Here is a 16,822-nt window from a genome sequence, read left to right on the forward strand (position 1 = left end):
ACGGGGGCCTGGTTCGTGCTTCTTCAGCGCGCGGAATGCACCGACCCCCACGTAGCACGGTAAAGCTGCACTCCCAAGCGCGGGCATTGCTCTGTGCCAGCACGCCTTGCCACCGACGCAATGGTCGACTTTGCAGTATGCTGAAGCTACACCCCCCTCCTGCTCCCCCATTCCCACCACGCTCCCCCAAAGGTCCTTAACCAGGAGCGAGACCTGCGGCAGCAACACAACCTGCAACCCAGTGCTGCCAGGCATCCTGACCAGCAGACCAGGGAACCTCCTTACCTCGCCTCCTTCTCTCACACACTACAAAAAAGAAGCCGCAAGAATGTCGTCACTGCAGCCATTAACCTACGGTCTTTGGTACCAGCTCCTGCTCCTGACGCAGAAAAGAACCGTCAGACCTACCAGGCAAGCACCACGAGTCACTCCTACACGCGAGTACCTTCCTGCCAGCACCGGTGGCCGACAAGTCAATGGTTTGTGACTGGTAAGGGGAAAGAAACTACATTAAGCTCTACAAGATTAACAGAAAGTTGTCTTACATGCTCTTGTAATAAAAAAAGCATCAATTTAGATTTCGAACTGATCTTGTGCTGCATTTTCCCAGCACCAGACACTGCAGGAGCATGACCCTGGAGCTTCACGGACTATGCAGCACTATTATCAATAAGCAAGTGTATTTCCTTGAGCTCTGAAAAGTTTGTGAACACATTTGTTTTTCCCACCTCTCCCCACATACAAAGGTTTTAATAAGCCTTAACAAACATACAAGCAAACAAACCCTTAATTAAAAAAAAATATATTAAATTCCTGAGCTGAAGGCTTCTAAGCAACTTTGACAATCCCCAAACATCCAGGTAATGATGGAAGAAAGCAGAGCTGAGATAAACACAGTGACGGCAACACCCCAGCCCCGCAGGTACGGCCAGCGGCACCGTCCCCCTGTGGGCTCTGCACCGGGTGCCCTGGCTGCTGACCCTGTCAGGGACAAGAGTTACCTGGTGTTCCTTGCAATTTCCAAACAGCAGGAACAGATTCCTGCACATTAGTGCTGGAGAGTTTGCAACAAGGGTTTCTAATACACTTATGGGTCTGATGCTTAAACCTCCGTGCCCGGCGCAGATCGCACTGACCACAGGGGTGGAAGGTCAGACCACTGGCAGCGCTGCCATTGCAACACCGAGCCGCTCCTCTCCCCCCAGTTACAAGTGCACTGTTGTCTTTTTTGGGTTTAATTTTTGCGGTAAACACACCTCGTATGTAACTGTCCATCTGCAGGTTCTTCAAACACTGGGTCGCACGCTTTGAGGGATGGTTGTTTTATTCTTTTATTAAACGGTCATTGGTACTGGTTATTTGGTGCATCCAAACCAAAATATTAAAACTGCAAGCTAAGAGAGCAGCAACACAGCATATCCATTGTAAACAATTTATTATTATTTTCTACCTCAGTTACTTACAGGAAAAAAGTCATAAAAAAGAAAAAAAGAAAAGCACAGATGGACTATTTACAAAAAATGAGAAAATTCACAATAGCTGAAATGTTTGCAAATCATGCACACTAAGACAAGTTCACAAAAGCAAAGCAATTCATAGCAAAAAAACCCAAACAAAATAATAAGAAGCCATACAGATTAAAAAAAGCTATTGCCTGCAGAAAAGTAAAAAGAAAACTAACCAATTATTACATCAAGCATCTTTAATGAAATGAACAGCATAGCCGTGTATCGTAGAGCCTTTGACACTGACATTTTAAACAAGTGGATTAACAAACATTAAAATGCATTACAGTTCTACTGTAAGCATGCAATTTACTTCTCACAAACTTATAAAATGGGTAGAAACACTTTCAAGAAAACCAGAATTTAAATACGATGTGTGTTTTCTACCCAAAAGTCCAGAATCTGGTCTTGTTAAAAAAGAAGCCAATGGATGGAGCCATTATCGCACAGGTTGGCTTCTGCGATTTGGGTGGAGACCAAGAGGCGTGATACGGCTTAAGCTAGCAGGGGAAAGCGCAATCCCTCTTGCCAAAATTGAAGTAATTTGCCCATGATTAGCAAGCAAAGTCTGGAAGCAGAAGCGACCGCACGGAGTATGCGCAAGCATCGCCAGCTGCAGGAGCGGGGGCGGTGAGTGGCTGGGAGCCCGGGGCAGGGGTCACTGCCGAGGGGCAGTACCCGCCCAAGCCCCTCTTTGGTGGCTCCCAGCCACGGCCCCTGCACCATTATGGCAGCTCCAGCAGGAGCCACCAGCCCAAAGTGGACGCAACGGGGACAGACGCATGGGTCTGCTGCGCCCGCAGCCACCAGCGCCACAGGGTTGCACACGCGGATGCAGGGCACTTGTTTTGAGTAATTAAACCCTGCGCTGCTAATGATCCTAGTGATCAGAGACGCTCGTCTCGCTCCACCCTGATTATGATTTGTGCTGCTGCTGAACATCTCCATGTTAAAAAGCACCAACATCTCTCTCTGGGGCTGCTTGTGAGACCCAATTGCCATTTTTGCTTCCTTGATAAAATTATTTCTAAAAAGTTTGTGAGAAGTCATGCCTTCATAACGCCCCTAACCCCAGTCCTTGTGAGTTACATTCCAAGTGGGCATTAAAAACTCATAACAAAGCAGAGGAAAAAAAAAATTAAAAAAATAAAAAAATAAAAAGCAAACTCAAAGCAGTGAGGATATGGAGCCTTTAAAAAAGTAAAAATAAAATAAAAAGTCCAGTCAATCAAACCAGCCAGTAAGAGCAGCAATTTTTCAGTGGACATTGATATTAAACATGGACCACCCAGGCTTTTTCTGTCTCTCTCTCTCTCATTAGCACTGTAGTAAACCCCGATTAATTTGTTATGCATCTTTAAGAACTAGTTGATAAAAATTATGTCTTGTGAAATCGGCAAATAGTCTGCAAAGTGAAATAAGAACAGAAATTAATAGATTAAACTGAAAAGATAAGTCCCAGAAATTAAAAAAAAAAAAAAAAAAAGACACAGAAAGGGAGTGATTGCAATTAAAAAAAAAAAAAGTCTATGTACTGAGTTATAAAAGCCTAGAGGAAAAAAATAACATGATAGGAGAAGATAGAGCAGTTGCCAAAGTGATTGCATGTGTCTCGCCCGTGGAGCAAGGGGCCGTCCCGTGCTGGCAGGCAAGAGCAGAGGATGTGGGAGAGAGCCCGTCCCGGGGACACGGCAGTGGCCCTGGCAGCCGGCGTGCCCCGGGCAGAAACCGCCATGCAAACAAGTGCATCATGACATTTGTGGCCTCTTTTTGCTTGGACAGCAGTAAATACCAACAGGACAGTTCAATTCAGATGGCCTTTCAATTTGGTTTGTTGGTGGTTTTTTATTATTAAAAGGGTAAATAGGTGGCACAACCCGCGGAGCAACCGGAGTAACGCCAAGGCACCGCAGCGCAGAGCCCTGTGAGACCGTGGCTGCCAGCAGTACAGCTCCGCAATGACACCCTCTCGGAGTCGATGACTTTAAAGGTCTTTTCCAGCCTAAACCATTCTGTGACTGGCCCCGTCTCCAGCCCGTGCTGCCGGGCTGGTTCACTGCAGAGAACAGGCTCCACGACACTGCTGTACCGCAGGGAAACGTGCGGCCAGGTCTCTGCAGCGAGCCACGGGAACACAGCGCTGTATCCGCATGTACTCCATCTATATGTACGCTGATATGTACACACCGGTGTGGTTGTAACAACACCGCCGTTTAGCAACCGCGGAGCCAGGAGGCAGAGGAAGCTCTCAGGCACGCTGCCTGGAATGCTCCTGCAGAAAACGGCCACGTATTTTTCTTTTTAAATCATGACATTGAGTATTTGGGCATGGCAACTTTAAAAAGCAGATTTCAGATTTCTCTCCATCGGGTTCGCACATGCTCCTACCTCACGCTTCCAAGCCACAGCCCTACCGCTGGCCCCATGGGCGCTCCTGCAAGTGTCAGAACACGGGAGGGGAAGGGCTGGGAGGTCTGGGTGCTTTTGCAGAGCAGGACTATGTGCTTACACTATTCGTCCTGCAGCACTAAACACCCTGCCCACGGCTGGCCCATCAGGCTGCCTGCTTGGTTCCTTGCCAGGGCTGATGGAGGCGCGAGCGCAGAGTGGTGAGAGCTATGCCGGCAGCAGAGACACGGCACGACGCAGCCGTCTGCGTGGCACTTGCTTCCATTGCCGCTCCAGCAGCAGCAGCGGCTGCTGGCATGTCCTGTCCTCAAGCCCTGACCCACTCTCGATGCGCTCCCCTGCACCCTGAGCCGTGCTCCTGCTGCACGGGGGTCTCTGCCCCCAATACTCCGAGCGAGGGACACCCCGTGCGCCAGCCCCCGCGCACCATCCCTGCTGTCAGGGAGGGTCCCGGCACTGCTTGGATGGGTCGTGCTCCTAGAGACCAGGGTCCCCAAACTGCCTAACAGCCTCCTAACGGCTCTGATTGCTGTGAAGGAATAAATGACCTGAGTGGGAGTGGAGCAACCACCCCAGGCAGAGCTTCAGGGCTGGGAGATACAAGCAAGGTGGTGGAGGACTCTGTGCATCTCCCCTTCGCTGCCCTGCTCACAGCTGGTGCCTGCAGCCTGGTGTGCCCGCTCCTCCATGGGGACAACCCACCCTCATCTTCTTCTGCCAGAACCCAGCAACAACCAGCACACAGCTGGAAGGCTTGTTTTGAAAAAACGGGCCCTTAATAAAAATATATGGGGGCTAGAGTCAAACGCTACCTCTGCTGTCAGTGAGCACACGCGTTCATTTTAGACACCTTTATAATTAAAGTCATCTAAGCTCTGCCGATTTTCATCATTTAACTTATCAAAGGCGTCTCTCATTTAGCTGTCTTCATATGAATCAGCTGGTACAAGGGATTGTGAGGACCTGGGAGGGAGGTGTGAGACAACACACCAACGCCTTCTGAAGCCTTCCCCTTGCACGCAACCACTGGTGGCAATCCTGCCAGCCCAGACCTGCCCACGGCTCTGCCGGAGCAGCCGGGCCAGCCCACCAGGGCAGGTGCCGTGTCACCCCCCACTGCTGTGCCACCTGCCCCTGCCCACCCCCCTGCCTGCACGGCAGCTCCACTGTCACCCCAGCCCCAGCTGCATCAGACCTGGCTGCAGCGCTGGGGTGGAAGAGGCAGATGAGCTTTAGGTAGAGGCCTTGGCACTTGTGAATTGAAACTGGAAAAAAAATAAATGCCAACCTTAACCGCACTGTTTCCCTTGGTATTATTAGTCCTGCAAAAACCAGCTGCACAGAAACTACCGTCCCAAGGACACCGACTGTTTTATGGATGTTCATACTACGTATGGCCCCAGTGCCATGTGTCACCCTAATGACCCCGAGCCGAACACTAAGGCTGCCCCTTCGCCCCCACATGTCACAGGAGAGCCGAGCCTCTCACATCCTTGCCCATCCCCAAGGCCCTTCTTTGGTTTTCCTCCCCGAGGAGCTGCTGTCCCGTCCCTCCCGCACCTGCAGTGGGGGGGGTCCCCTCGCTGTCTGCACCCCTCAGCAGCACGGCAGCGGGCGGTGAGACCGCTCGTGCATGGCCCCCGCGACCAGCGTGCTGGTGAACCCCACGTGCAGCACACCCAGGGGCTGCACCTGGTAGTAAGCTATGCCCACAGCAACACCGCAGTTGAGGAAACCCTCTGTCCTGCACGGTGCCAGTCCCCACGCTGTCGTGGTGCCCACTGTGCCCCGCGACACGGAGCAGCCGCGCCACGGAGAGGGGGGAAGCCGCGCCGAAGCCAAACCAAACCACCAGCACGTGGCTAGGAACTACTCCTGTGAAGGACACAGAGACGAAGCGATACAGAAGACAGGAAGGTTGGGCTTTTCCCTCCCAGACTGCACTCGTCACGAGCATGCACTTACCGCAGGACAGCCTGGGAACGTGTGTGCGAGCCTCTGTGTGTGTGTGTGTCTGTGTTTCTCTCTATAATATATATGAAAGGAAAAACCCATCAAAGGGAGGGTAATAGCTCTTAAATTATCTCTGTTGCTTTATGTTCTAATTTAAGAAGTTTGTTTTCAAATAACCAGTACCAATTTACACGCTAGTAAAAATGTATTTAAAATATGTATATATAAATATCTGTCTTAAAATAGCAAAAAAAATTGTGGTTGTGTGAGATGCTCCCTGCAGACTTGCCTGTCTCAGCTTGCAGCTATGGATTTAAAAAAAGGGGGAGAAAAAAAAAAAGAAGGAAAGAGGGGGAAAAAAAGTAAATTTCAAATGAAACGTACGTACCTGGGAACTGATAGCTGTAACTTGGGGCAAATCCAGGATATCCTCGGCCATACGTCGCAACAAAATTCGGGTAACCTTGATCACAGAACCGTTAAAACAAAAAATCAGAGACAGAGAGAGAGAAAGAGAGAAGTTTGAAGATTAATGAAGGCTTTTTGTTTTAAAATACAATATAAAATGACACGGAGGATGGGTGTGACTTGGTTTTACAGAAGGTATTAAAAACCAAGGTTTATTCCGTTCATGCAAACCTGTGGAAAGGTTTCATTATTATCTTGAATGGAAACATCTAGAGCCAGCCGGCTTTGCTGCTCACTTGCCTGCCTGGCTTTGTGCATGAGACCTGTCACTCAGGTAATTAACATGCACTTTGGTATCTGAAGTCCAAGGACTGTGCATACTTGTTAGCTGGAAGAGTAAATGCCAAATGCTAAGGCTAAACACATAACACAGGTTTGCTCTGACATTTGGAGAGCTTACAATGAATGTACTTTGCTTCAGAGCTATTGACAGTTGGAGATTAAGGTAGTAGTAATTCTTTATCCCAGGAGTGTGAAGGACAACAGTTAACACATCAAAGAGTTAGAGGCAGCAACAGCAATGAGCCAGAGAGTCAAAAGAGCTTTTAATTTTTCAGGAAAGTAAAACCCAGCTATGAGAACCACTTCCCAAAGCCATTTCTGAGACATGTGCAGAAACGCACCCAACCTCAGGCAGCTTTTGAAGTTTTATTCTGAGAAAAAACACCACTTGAGATCATTTTGTTAATAAAGATGCCCGAGTAAATGCACCAAGTGGCTCTAGTGCAGCGGCTGGGAGCGGGAGGCAGTGTGGGCCGGGCGGCAGAGTCCTCCGGGGGCGGGATGGACAGGGGTACCACCGCTGGGTGCCAGCCCTGCGGTGCCTGCCGAGGCTTTCACCGTGTCACCCACGCATGCCTTGCCAGGGTCACAGGCGACACCCAGGCCAGGGGAGGGGGCTTCACGCTTTGGGCAGGCTCATGGATGCACTGGGGGTCATGCTGGTCCCTAAAGGCGCGTGGGCTGGCAGCAGCCAAGGGGTCACACACTGTGCGCCCCCCTCCCCAGCCCTTATACACAATAGCTATCCTCTCTGGTGCCACTGTGGCAGCCGGCTATGGCCGGCACGGCTGATGCCACAATCACTAAGGTGATTTCCTAAACCTGGAACCTCACTTCAACCCTCAGCATCTCCCCGCTCAGTTTTCTTAAGCAGAGGAATGACCCTTTGCAATCCCAGTGCAAGAAATGCTGCATAACGTTCCCGCTGTCAGTGCCAGCCCCGACTCCTCCAGGTTCCGGGAAAGACCTCGCCAGACCAAGAAACCATCGCACAAAGTCTGCTCTCGTGCCGTCTGAAGCCAGCGGAAATCTCGGCAGTGGTGACAGCGGCCGCTGGGCTGGACCCCGAGAGCATGTTCAGCAGCCGAGTGGTTCTTCTGGGGGGTCTCCTCTCTCTGCTTTTACTTATTCCTTAATATACTCATACGTCACACAGCTATTTTTCTGCTGCGGCAAGTCCCTCAATTTCTGATTAGATTTATATATACATATAAAGTACTATTAATCATAATATAAAACTGTAAGATAAAAATGCTTGGGTGAATTTTGATTACGGGATTAAGCAGTGCCAGGGGAAAGCAGCCCTGCGATCCCTGGACAGCACGCTGCAGCTTTCAGTGGTATGTACACACCGCTTAGCCCTTGGCGTATTTATTTCACAGCTCAACAGCTGGATTCCCTTAGAAATTAATCACCTCTGTCATTAAATCAGATCTTTCAGAGTTAAGCTTTACAAACCTTTTTTCCTTTTTTTTTTTTTTAAAAACAACAATATTGATAAATGGATTGTTTGCTAAGTAAGTAGCGCCATTAACACCACTGTAGCTACACCATGAAAAATCACTCTGCGGCATCCGACCACAGACCCTCTCCTTGCCAAGTGGAAAAAAATAAGTTTTACTCTGATTCAAACGACTCCAAAGCAGATGACTGTTGGGGCCGTGGGGGACCGATGTGCCAGGCAGTGCCGACGGCTGCCCCGGGAAGCGGGGGCTGCAGGTGTGGTCCCCATGGCCCCGGCCAGGCATGGTGCTGGATGGCAGCTTCCCACATGCCCACAGTATTTTTGGAGCTGGCAGTGCAGTGCAGGATGCCATCTCTTCCCTTGCCCTGCCCCGGGATGCTCTGTGGGGCCAGCGATCCTCCTGCCCTGGTGCATTTGCCTCCAGAGCCCAGGCAGCTGCCCCCCTCGCCCTGGCCAAACTCGGCTGTGCCCGACAGCAGCGGCACCGGCGGAGCTGCCTGGGGGGTTCTCGCCTGCACTGCCAGCGCTCAACGCTCTTTAGGTCAGGCAGATGAAATCATAAATTTATAATACAACATTACTTCAATTTTCCTCTTCATTTACTGCTGCAGTGCCCAGCTCTGCTCTAACGAGTCAAAGCCCGATCCGCGCAGGGGAAATTGCCTGGCTGAATATCAATAGCGCATTAACACCATGCCCATGTGGATGCTTCATCAAGCCAAATTATGGCTATGCTGACCTACCCACCATTTCCATTAGATGCCATTCTCATCCTGCATTGGGCACCAAACAGATTATTTGCTTCAGTAGTCCTGGGGAATGATCAATCTCTCTAATTACCCCTTGTCGCTAAACCAAAAATCAAAGTTTTGCCTGGATTACCTCCGCCGAAGCGAGACCCTCCTGTCCATGGGAGCAGAACTCAAAACTAACAACTGCAACTGCTTTCACACCGCCACTTCCACCCCGCTCCCTCTCGGAGGACGGCAGCAGGTCCAAGGCACCCACCCTGCGGGCTGGGGGAGCCTGCAGCCATGCGCTGGAGCCGTGCAGAGCCCACCTCGCAGCGGAGCAGACCCTGCCCTGTGCTAGGTGCTCTCTGGGCAGCGCTGGCATGCGAGGCGAGAGCCACGGCTGCTGGAAGCACCACGCTGCCCACCCGACGGCCCCCTCACCCAGCTCCCACGCTCTTGGTGGAGGCAACACCGATGCAGCCACTGAGTCTGTCCCCACTGCAGCACGCGAGCCACCGCTCAGCATGGGGATGGTCTGCCGCGGGAAAGCAAAGGCTCTGCTTCCAGATGAAAACAAACAGATTACGCTGACCTCCTTACTCCCAGTGTACTTGAGCGCATCACAGCATTCCTGGTGCCAAAGCCCATCCTGGCGGGCCCATGGTAAAGCCTGAGTATCGCAGGTGTTCTACAAAAGGGGGAGCAGGGCAAACTGCCCTACTTCCCCTGCGCACAGGGGAACTGCGGCCCTGGAGAGCGGGCAGCTTGGCACAGTGCATGCACAAGGCTACTGGAAAGGCAGGAGACCTGAGCCGGGCTCCTGACTCCCCTCTGCCCCACCAGCACCTCCACAGGGAGAAATGGCTTCGCTGCTCCGAGCAGGGAAGTGTCCACAACCACTGAACCAGGCCGTGGAAATGCCTTTTCATTTCTAAATTCGGTGATCTGAGATGGACAAAGCTCATGGTTAATGTGTGGGAACACTGAGCACATTGGGGCCTGGGGACTGCTGCAAAATTAATTCAAATGGTCCAGTAAATGCAAGAAAATTGTTGTCTCCCCATGTTGCTCAGAGCAAGGAATGGCAGGTCCTTTGCAAAGAAAGGCACGCTCCTTCTGCCCAAGCACAGACCCATGCTGCAGCAAAACCGTGCAGGGTCTTTCCCAAAAGCAACGTGCTGTGACCTTGACAGCAGCACCTGTGGCATGAGGGAATGCAAACCAGAAACCACCCCCGGCAGTCGCAGGGGGTGGCACATACTAGGGAGCAGCGAGGGAGAAGAAACACACGGGCTGCAGAAGCTTCTCCCTTGGCCCAACAGAGCCGACCCACCTCGCACCTGCAGGGGAGACGAGAGCGCAGCCGAAGCCACCGCAGCTGCACTGGCCGGTGATGGCTGCAGCGGGTGCTGCTGCAGGAGCCTGGGGGGCTGGGATGGCTGCAGGGCCCCCCTTCCCGCCTCCTGCCTCACAGGCAGCTGCCACTGTATTAAACAGAATCTGACGGAAAAAAGGAATGACCTTCTTTGAAGGGCACAAGCTTCTTTTATGCCTGAGTTCAGCCTACCTAGATTGAACAGGTGCAGTAATGCAGAGCCCCGCTCCGCCCTGTGCAGCGATACGAGCAGCTGGTCCGAGACCTTCGATCTGGAGCATCACACACCATTGGAGCAGTCTGAGGGGTAAGCCTTACGGGCCCGGCGCTGCTGTCTCTGGAGGAGTTTGCAAATTAAAAGCAGCCCAACTTCAGTATTAAACATCAGTGAGTCTCAGATGGCCATCACCACGAGAAATGAGTGCTGTGGGGCCCCAGCTCAGACCAAGCAGTGCAGTGGTCACCTTCAGAGCCGGCACCACCACTGGGACCACCGGCATGGTTCCAGATGCAGAGAGCCGCTTCAGAAGGGAGGGGAGGGAGACAACCTTCTGTTAACATTGCTCCATGGATGCTTTCTTCTTTTTTCTCTTTTCTTCCCCCAGGTTTTCAGGTACAGACCTGAACGGAGGGCAAAAAGCCGTGGGGCAACGCGCCTGTGTGCCCCTGTGTGCTGGGGTCCGGGTCTGCGCCCCAGGACCGGGTGACGGAGGTGAGGCGCATGGCAAGCTTCTCGGGCCCTGCTCCACTGCAGATGCATGCATTGCCTGCACGGGGGGACGCGGTGCCTGTTCTTAAGCATCCACGGGGCTGGGGAGCAGCAATTTCTGCCAGGTGGGCTGCCAGGGTGAAAGAGATCACAGGAACTCAAACCGCTCCGGTCCGCTCATTATGCAGAGTGGCTAATTAATGTTCCTGATCTCCCCTGGGATCACGCGTGTCCCATCAGCAGACTGAGCCCATGACAGCCCAGAAGCAGCCCTGGCAAAAGGCTCAGCCTGCCCACACTCTCGGAGTCAAAAAATCCCTTCAAAAGAACACTTTAATTTTGTTCCAATCAACCAAATCATCACAGAAGCGGCTGCCTACGCACCTTTAGACCCCGGCTGCTGCAGGCTCCTTGGGGAGGCTGTGATTAATGAAAAAGACCAACTTCCTTAATAGCTTTGGAGGGAGTCGCTCCCCGCTCTTTCCTTTGGGTTGTCTCGTGCATTCGTTCCTCCGATTCTCTCCTCTGCCCATGAACAGCATCTGGAGAAGGTGACCTTGAACAAGGGCTTATGGAAACAGGTATAAAAATCCTTCCAGAGCAGCCCCGCTTGCTCTGTTTCGGTCCAGCCAGGCATCTAAAAGGAGGAACGGGGTAGGGCTGACACTGGCCTCCTGGGATCTCAGCAAAACGCTCGGCTACTGCAGACGCTGCCTCCAGCCGTATGTTACTTTGTGCGCCTCGTTGTCTGATGAGTTAATTATGCCCCTCTCCCCGTGGGGACAGGGGCCCACCGCGAGTGAGCAGCTGCTGGGGGCTCGAGAAGGAGGGATACGGGCTCCCCACCGAGCTGCTGCCCATCGGCCCCCTTCCCAGCCTTGAAGCCAACACTTACAGGCAGCCTTTGAAAACGGGGATTTATAATGGCCATCCAGACAGCTTTGCTCTTGTGCGTTGCAATTTCCTTGTTTAGCACTTAATTATTTAACATGGTGCCACTGTAGCAAGCAGGAACTTGGAAGATGAAAAAAAACACCCAGCTAGAGCAGATAATGAAGCATCTGGCCTTCAACATGAATCAATCATTAATTCTGAGCAAGTCACCCTGGTTTGCAATCGAGTAAGAGCACATTGCAAGACCGGCTGGAGCAGAGCCAGTCGGGGTGACCCGACCCACCCCACCACAGCAGGACAGGGATTTGCCAACTTGCCCGCTCCGTGCAGACACAGATCCACGTTCTAGACCCAGGACAGAAAATTCAAAGCATCCCGGGGAGACTACATACCAGGGACAGGCTCATTTCTGCCTGGGAACACCTCCAGATACCCTCCCGTTCAGGCACGCTTTATGGACACAGCGGGTGACAACTGAGGGAAAGTCCAGTGGTACAAAGGGAGCAGAAAGTTGAAACATATGGGGGGTTTACAGAAATACATTGGCAACAGATTAGCAGCATTTTGTCTTAGTAAATCTGAGGACAGAGTATCAAGAGGTTGTCACGTTATATAGAAAGAAGAACTCTCTAGGCAGAAACAAATGAGAACCCATTATAACTAAACAGACCTCATGCACAAATAGAATTTTGCCATTAAATATCATTTATCCCATTTAATTAGTATTTTCTGGATACAATACTCTGGACTAAAATACCGTTCCATCTCCTTGAAACTAGTAATTATTGTTGCGACCTATACTGTAACACATCTCCCTGCTTTCTCCATCTTGCATGCCATTTAAGAACCGGCAAGATTTTCAATTATCTATGCTGAACTGTCAAAGATACCTTTAAAAGAAGGGGAATAATGTGTGACTCAATTCCTCTAAAAAAGGGGAGAGATCATTTTTAGTCAGAATGAACACACTGCATCCTTCATCATTCTATTTTTGCGAGTAAGAGTAAAACAGGCTATTTAAAACATCCATTTAAATGCAAATTTTTATATTCCAGGAAGGGGGTGTGTGGAGTTAATCATTTACCACAGACAGGATTATTTTCCCCACTCCACCCCTGCTAAAGTTTTTGACTCGCACCCACACAGGTGCAGGGATTTGCTCACCCCTACGGCTTAAGCGTTCAGAAATCAGGGAGACAACACGGGAGCCACTGGCTCCGGGAGCCGTGTGGTGGCTACAGCACTTACCCAACATTCCCATCCCTAGCATAAAAGCGTCCATGGTATACGGTAATCCACGTGCCCTTCCTCTCGTCCCTGGTGGAAACATCACTTCTTTAGGTTGTGCTTTCTTACATTCTACCTATTGAGCAGAAACATGTACAAATGAGATGCAAATGAATTCCATGTAAATGTCAAATGCAGAACTGATCTACTTAAGGGGGGAAGTTTTATTTTTAGCATTTGCCTCCCCATACCGCCTCCCCCTCAAAGGTGAACTTTAAGAATAGCGTAAATGGATTTAAAAGAGCAAACGTGTATGTCTCTTTAAACACACATAGCAAAACCCCACTGGAAAGATGACAGAAATGCTGATTTAAGAAGTTGCTGTGTTCCTGAAAGGAAAACCTGTGCTGCGTTCCCTCTCAATGGTACTCGCGGGAGTGAAATGAATGGAGGGAGGTCTCCAGCACAGCTCTATTGCAATCGATAACAGAAAATGACTCTTGGTGATCATTACAAAAAGCTCCTTTTAAAATAGGAATAAAGAATCAATATTTCTACCCAGCAGAAAATTTCTGTAAACCCTATTAATAAATGATCTGCATTCTTTCACTTCCAGTTACTCCTTCTGCCTTTTGAGGCTGCTTAATGTCACTTGAACCACACTGCCGGTCCCCACCGATGCCTTGCGCGAGGCGGCGCCGCCAGCCAGCCGGCAGCAGGACAGCCAGGCCCCAGGACCCCCAGCCACGCCACCGGGTGCTGCTTCCCAGCCTCTTTTTGCATAGGAAAAGGGAGAAATAAGGCACGTTTCCACATTTCCTAGCTCTGGCACTGCCAACTTGCTCCCTCAGCAGATTGACCCCACGCTCCCCTCGGCACTGGCGCTACGGCTGTGCCGGTAAGCTGGTTTGGAGCTAACCAGAGTTATCCCAACCCATTTCTATGGCTCTACACCTTAGCTCGTGGTCTGAGCAAGAGGAAAACGTGCAGGGCTGCACTGCAGCCCTGCACGGGATGCGGGGAAGCCCCACGCTGCTATCTGCCCCACCTGTACACTTTGCACAGTGAGAATCGCTGGTCTAAGGGTAAGGGTCTTGGGCTGAATCCAGAGGTCTGAGCTTTATTGCCTCTAACTTTTTCTCCAACCAGTTCCTCGATCCTCTCTGTGCATTTATACCCCTCCCCAGCCTTTGCCTGGCCAGAGCAGAGCGGGAGCAGGGGTGCTGCAAGCCGGGACCGTGCTCCTGGCAGACACGGTGCCATGGCCATGCACAGCCCTGCTGCCCCCAGCCCCACTGTCCTGACCGTGGGGGGGGCTGCTTGTTGGGGAGGACTAGGAGGGTCGGCTCCCAGCAGGGCTGTGTCCCCCCGCATCCCCTCCATCACTCGCACAAGCAGGCAAAGGTGGGCGTGCGCCCCACATGCAAGCAGGCAGCTCCCCCAGGCAAACCCGGGGATGCAGGATAATACGGCTAAACGTCTCAGTGCCTAATAGCCCGATCAGTGACTGTGTATTCATTGTCTTATGAAAACCAACCGCCTGTTCCTAGGCAACCCCATCAGCGAAAATTTCAGGTTTATACAATTTTCATTTAGGTAACATAAAGGTTAACTGACTGTAATGGGAGTATTTTAAACAAAACCACCTACTCCTCCCCTTTCTGCTGCAAACCTCCACAGACCGTATTTACTTTGCTTGCTCGCAACACTTCCCAAAGCTACAACGCTCAGACACTGCCAACGCTGTCAAAACACACACTTCTTGCAAACAAGCTGCTCCAACGCAGTGAAGTTTGGAGCAAAATTCTTCTGGAGTTCTTATTTTGTTACTTTTCTGCCAAAAAGTGTTTGGGTCCTTGCAGGAGGCAGTGGGAGAGGGCAGAGAGGGGTTGGGGTGGGCTGGGGTAGGGAGGCATGTGTGCACAGCCCCGACACCGCAGCACAAGGGGAACGGGGAATTAGGCAAGCAGGGGCAAAAGCAAGAGGGGTGCTGCAGAGACCCACTCTGTGGACATCCCAGAACTCTGGCAAAGCCTCAACAGGGCCAGCAATGTCCTCCGTCTCTTCAGTGCTGCTAGGGCAGCAAGTTCTCCGGCAGAGAAACACCTCAGCGAGGGCCATGGTGAGGAACGGTGTGTCCTCCAGCCAGGGCCACCAACTGCCGCGCCCCTGTCCCCTGCACACCCACGCTCACCCCAGCACGCACAGGCTCCCGTGGGCACGGGACAGTGCAGACATGTTACTGAGTGTGGTGGAGAGCCCTGCGGTGCACCCCAGGGCTGCCAGGCCCTTGAACTAAGACAAAAAGTGAAAGAAAAGGAAAGAGAAAACTTCACAAGCTGAGGTGCTGCCGTCAGAGCAGGGCCAGGGACGAGGACAGCACAGGAGATGTGTGCGCAGCCCCATCACTGCCCTGCAGGGATGAAACCTTCAGAGCTTCCCAGGAAGGCTTAAGCCTGAGCCCTGATGGTGGGTTTCAGCCTCTACTGGGCTGTGTGCCATGCCCCCCCCCCCTCCCCCAAACCTCGGTGCCCCCAGAGAGCCCCACAGCCCAAAGGCAGCAGCCTGCTGCTGCTCCCGTCTGCACCAACCGCCCCGGAGAGCCCAGCGAGCTCAAAACGCCAAGCACCAGCACCCCAGCAGCTCAGAAGCATCCTCTCAAACTGCCCTTTGCTTATTTTCAGTTGGAGGGCCATTTAACAGGAGCGTGCTGATCCAGCTTCTCCAGCCAAAGGGCCGGGGTGAGCACACGAGTGTGCCCTTTCATTTCGCAGCTGCGTTTTCTGGGTTCGCCACCCCTCTGAATACCACGGCGGCATTGGTTACACCTCGCGGCCACTGGTGCTGCCAACAGTCAGGATGATAAAAACAATCTAGCCTGGCTCGATGGACAATTAACAGGAAAATGAAGTTTGGATTAGCACCGTTAGAAACAATAACCCAGTAATTAGCTTTTGCAACCACAAAACAGCCTACTGCTGCTCTCTGAAAGACTAGTGTAATTTATGATTTTCACAGCACACAAGGATATAAAGGGAATGGCAGTGAGCTGCAAAGAAGTTTTAACTGGGATTTAAAAGGGAAGGAAAAGCCACCAGTAGGAAAGAAAAATAATTCCTAAGCCTTTGTAAACAAATATGCCCCCCATTAAGGGCAAAAATATTCGCTGTTATCCAGCAGAGACTTTTTTCCCCCTGGGAGGGATGACACACAAGATAAGGGCCCAGGAGCACCGGCCCCGCCATCCCTCGGGAAGGGGCTGTGTGACCTGGCAGCACGCCTCGGGTGGATTGTTACACTCCCCATTCAGCAGCATCAGGCCTTGAGGTGTTCTGCAGAAGCTGCCCACGAACCATCCCATCGGTGCACGGCAAAAAGGCAGTGACAGGAGGAGAAGCACCATGCCAGCAGCCTGGCAGTGGGCTTGGACGGTGCCTCTTCACTAACAGAGGCAGCAAAAGCAGAAAAAAAGTGGCCAGGCTGCTCTTCTGCAAGAAGCCAGCCCTCTCCTCCACGGGGAACGGGATGGATGGAGATGGCCACAACCATCCTGCAGCCACAGTTACCACGAGGGTAAAGCCCTGGAGGCAGCCGGGACGTCACTCGTGTGCTGGCAAAGCGGAACGTACAACAGGACTGCTCCAAGAGGGAATATAGCTGGATTTATGAGTCAGTGCTCAGCTCAGTACCGAATCACCCCCAAGAGCCCGCCCAATGCAGGGACTTTGTACATAAATCCGGATCTTGCACAAGCTTTCAGTTCAGCATTTCTGTGCATCTTAATAATTTCCAGATTTTTTC

The 16,822-nt window shown here is 51.6% G+C and overlaps 1 protein-coding gene across 19 annotated transcripts in view; it reads right to left on the reverse strand.

Annotated features, from left to right (window-relative positions):
• MSI2 (musashi RNA binding protein 2) overlaps positions 1–16,822 on the reverse strand; it is a 251,201-nt gene that overhangs the window by 32,104 nt on the left and 202,275 nt on the right. For 17 of the 19 annotated variants that reach the window (XM_040578309.1, XM_040578264.1, XM_040578217.1 and 14 more), the window contains 2 exons: positions 13,043–13,157; positions 6,256–6,330 (listed from right to left, as the gene is read on the reverse strand). In XM_040578309.1, coding sequence (XP_040434243.1) covers positions 6,256–6,330; positions 13,043–13,157 — 190 coding nt within the window. Of the gene's footprint in view, positions 1–889; positions 2,911–6,255; positions 6,331–13,042; positions 13,158–16,822 lie in introns of those variants that run through there. The other 2 variants (XM_040578325.1, XM_040578351.1) reach the window with 2 other exon arrangements.

The sequence above is a fragment of the Falco naumanni genome, chromosome 1 (assembly GCF_017639655.2).
Source record: "Falco naumanni isolate bFalNau1 chromosome 1, bFalNau1.pat, whole genome shotgun sequence".
NCBI classification, from domain to species: domain Eukaryota; kingdom Metazoa; phylum Chordata; class Aves; order Falconiformes; family Falconidae; genus Falco; species Falco naumanni.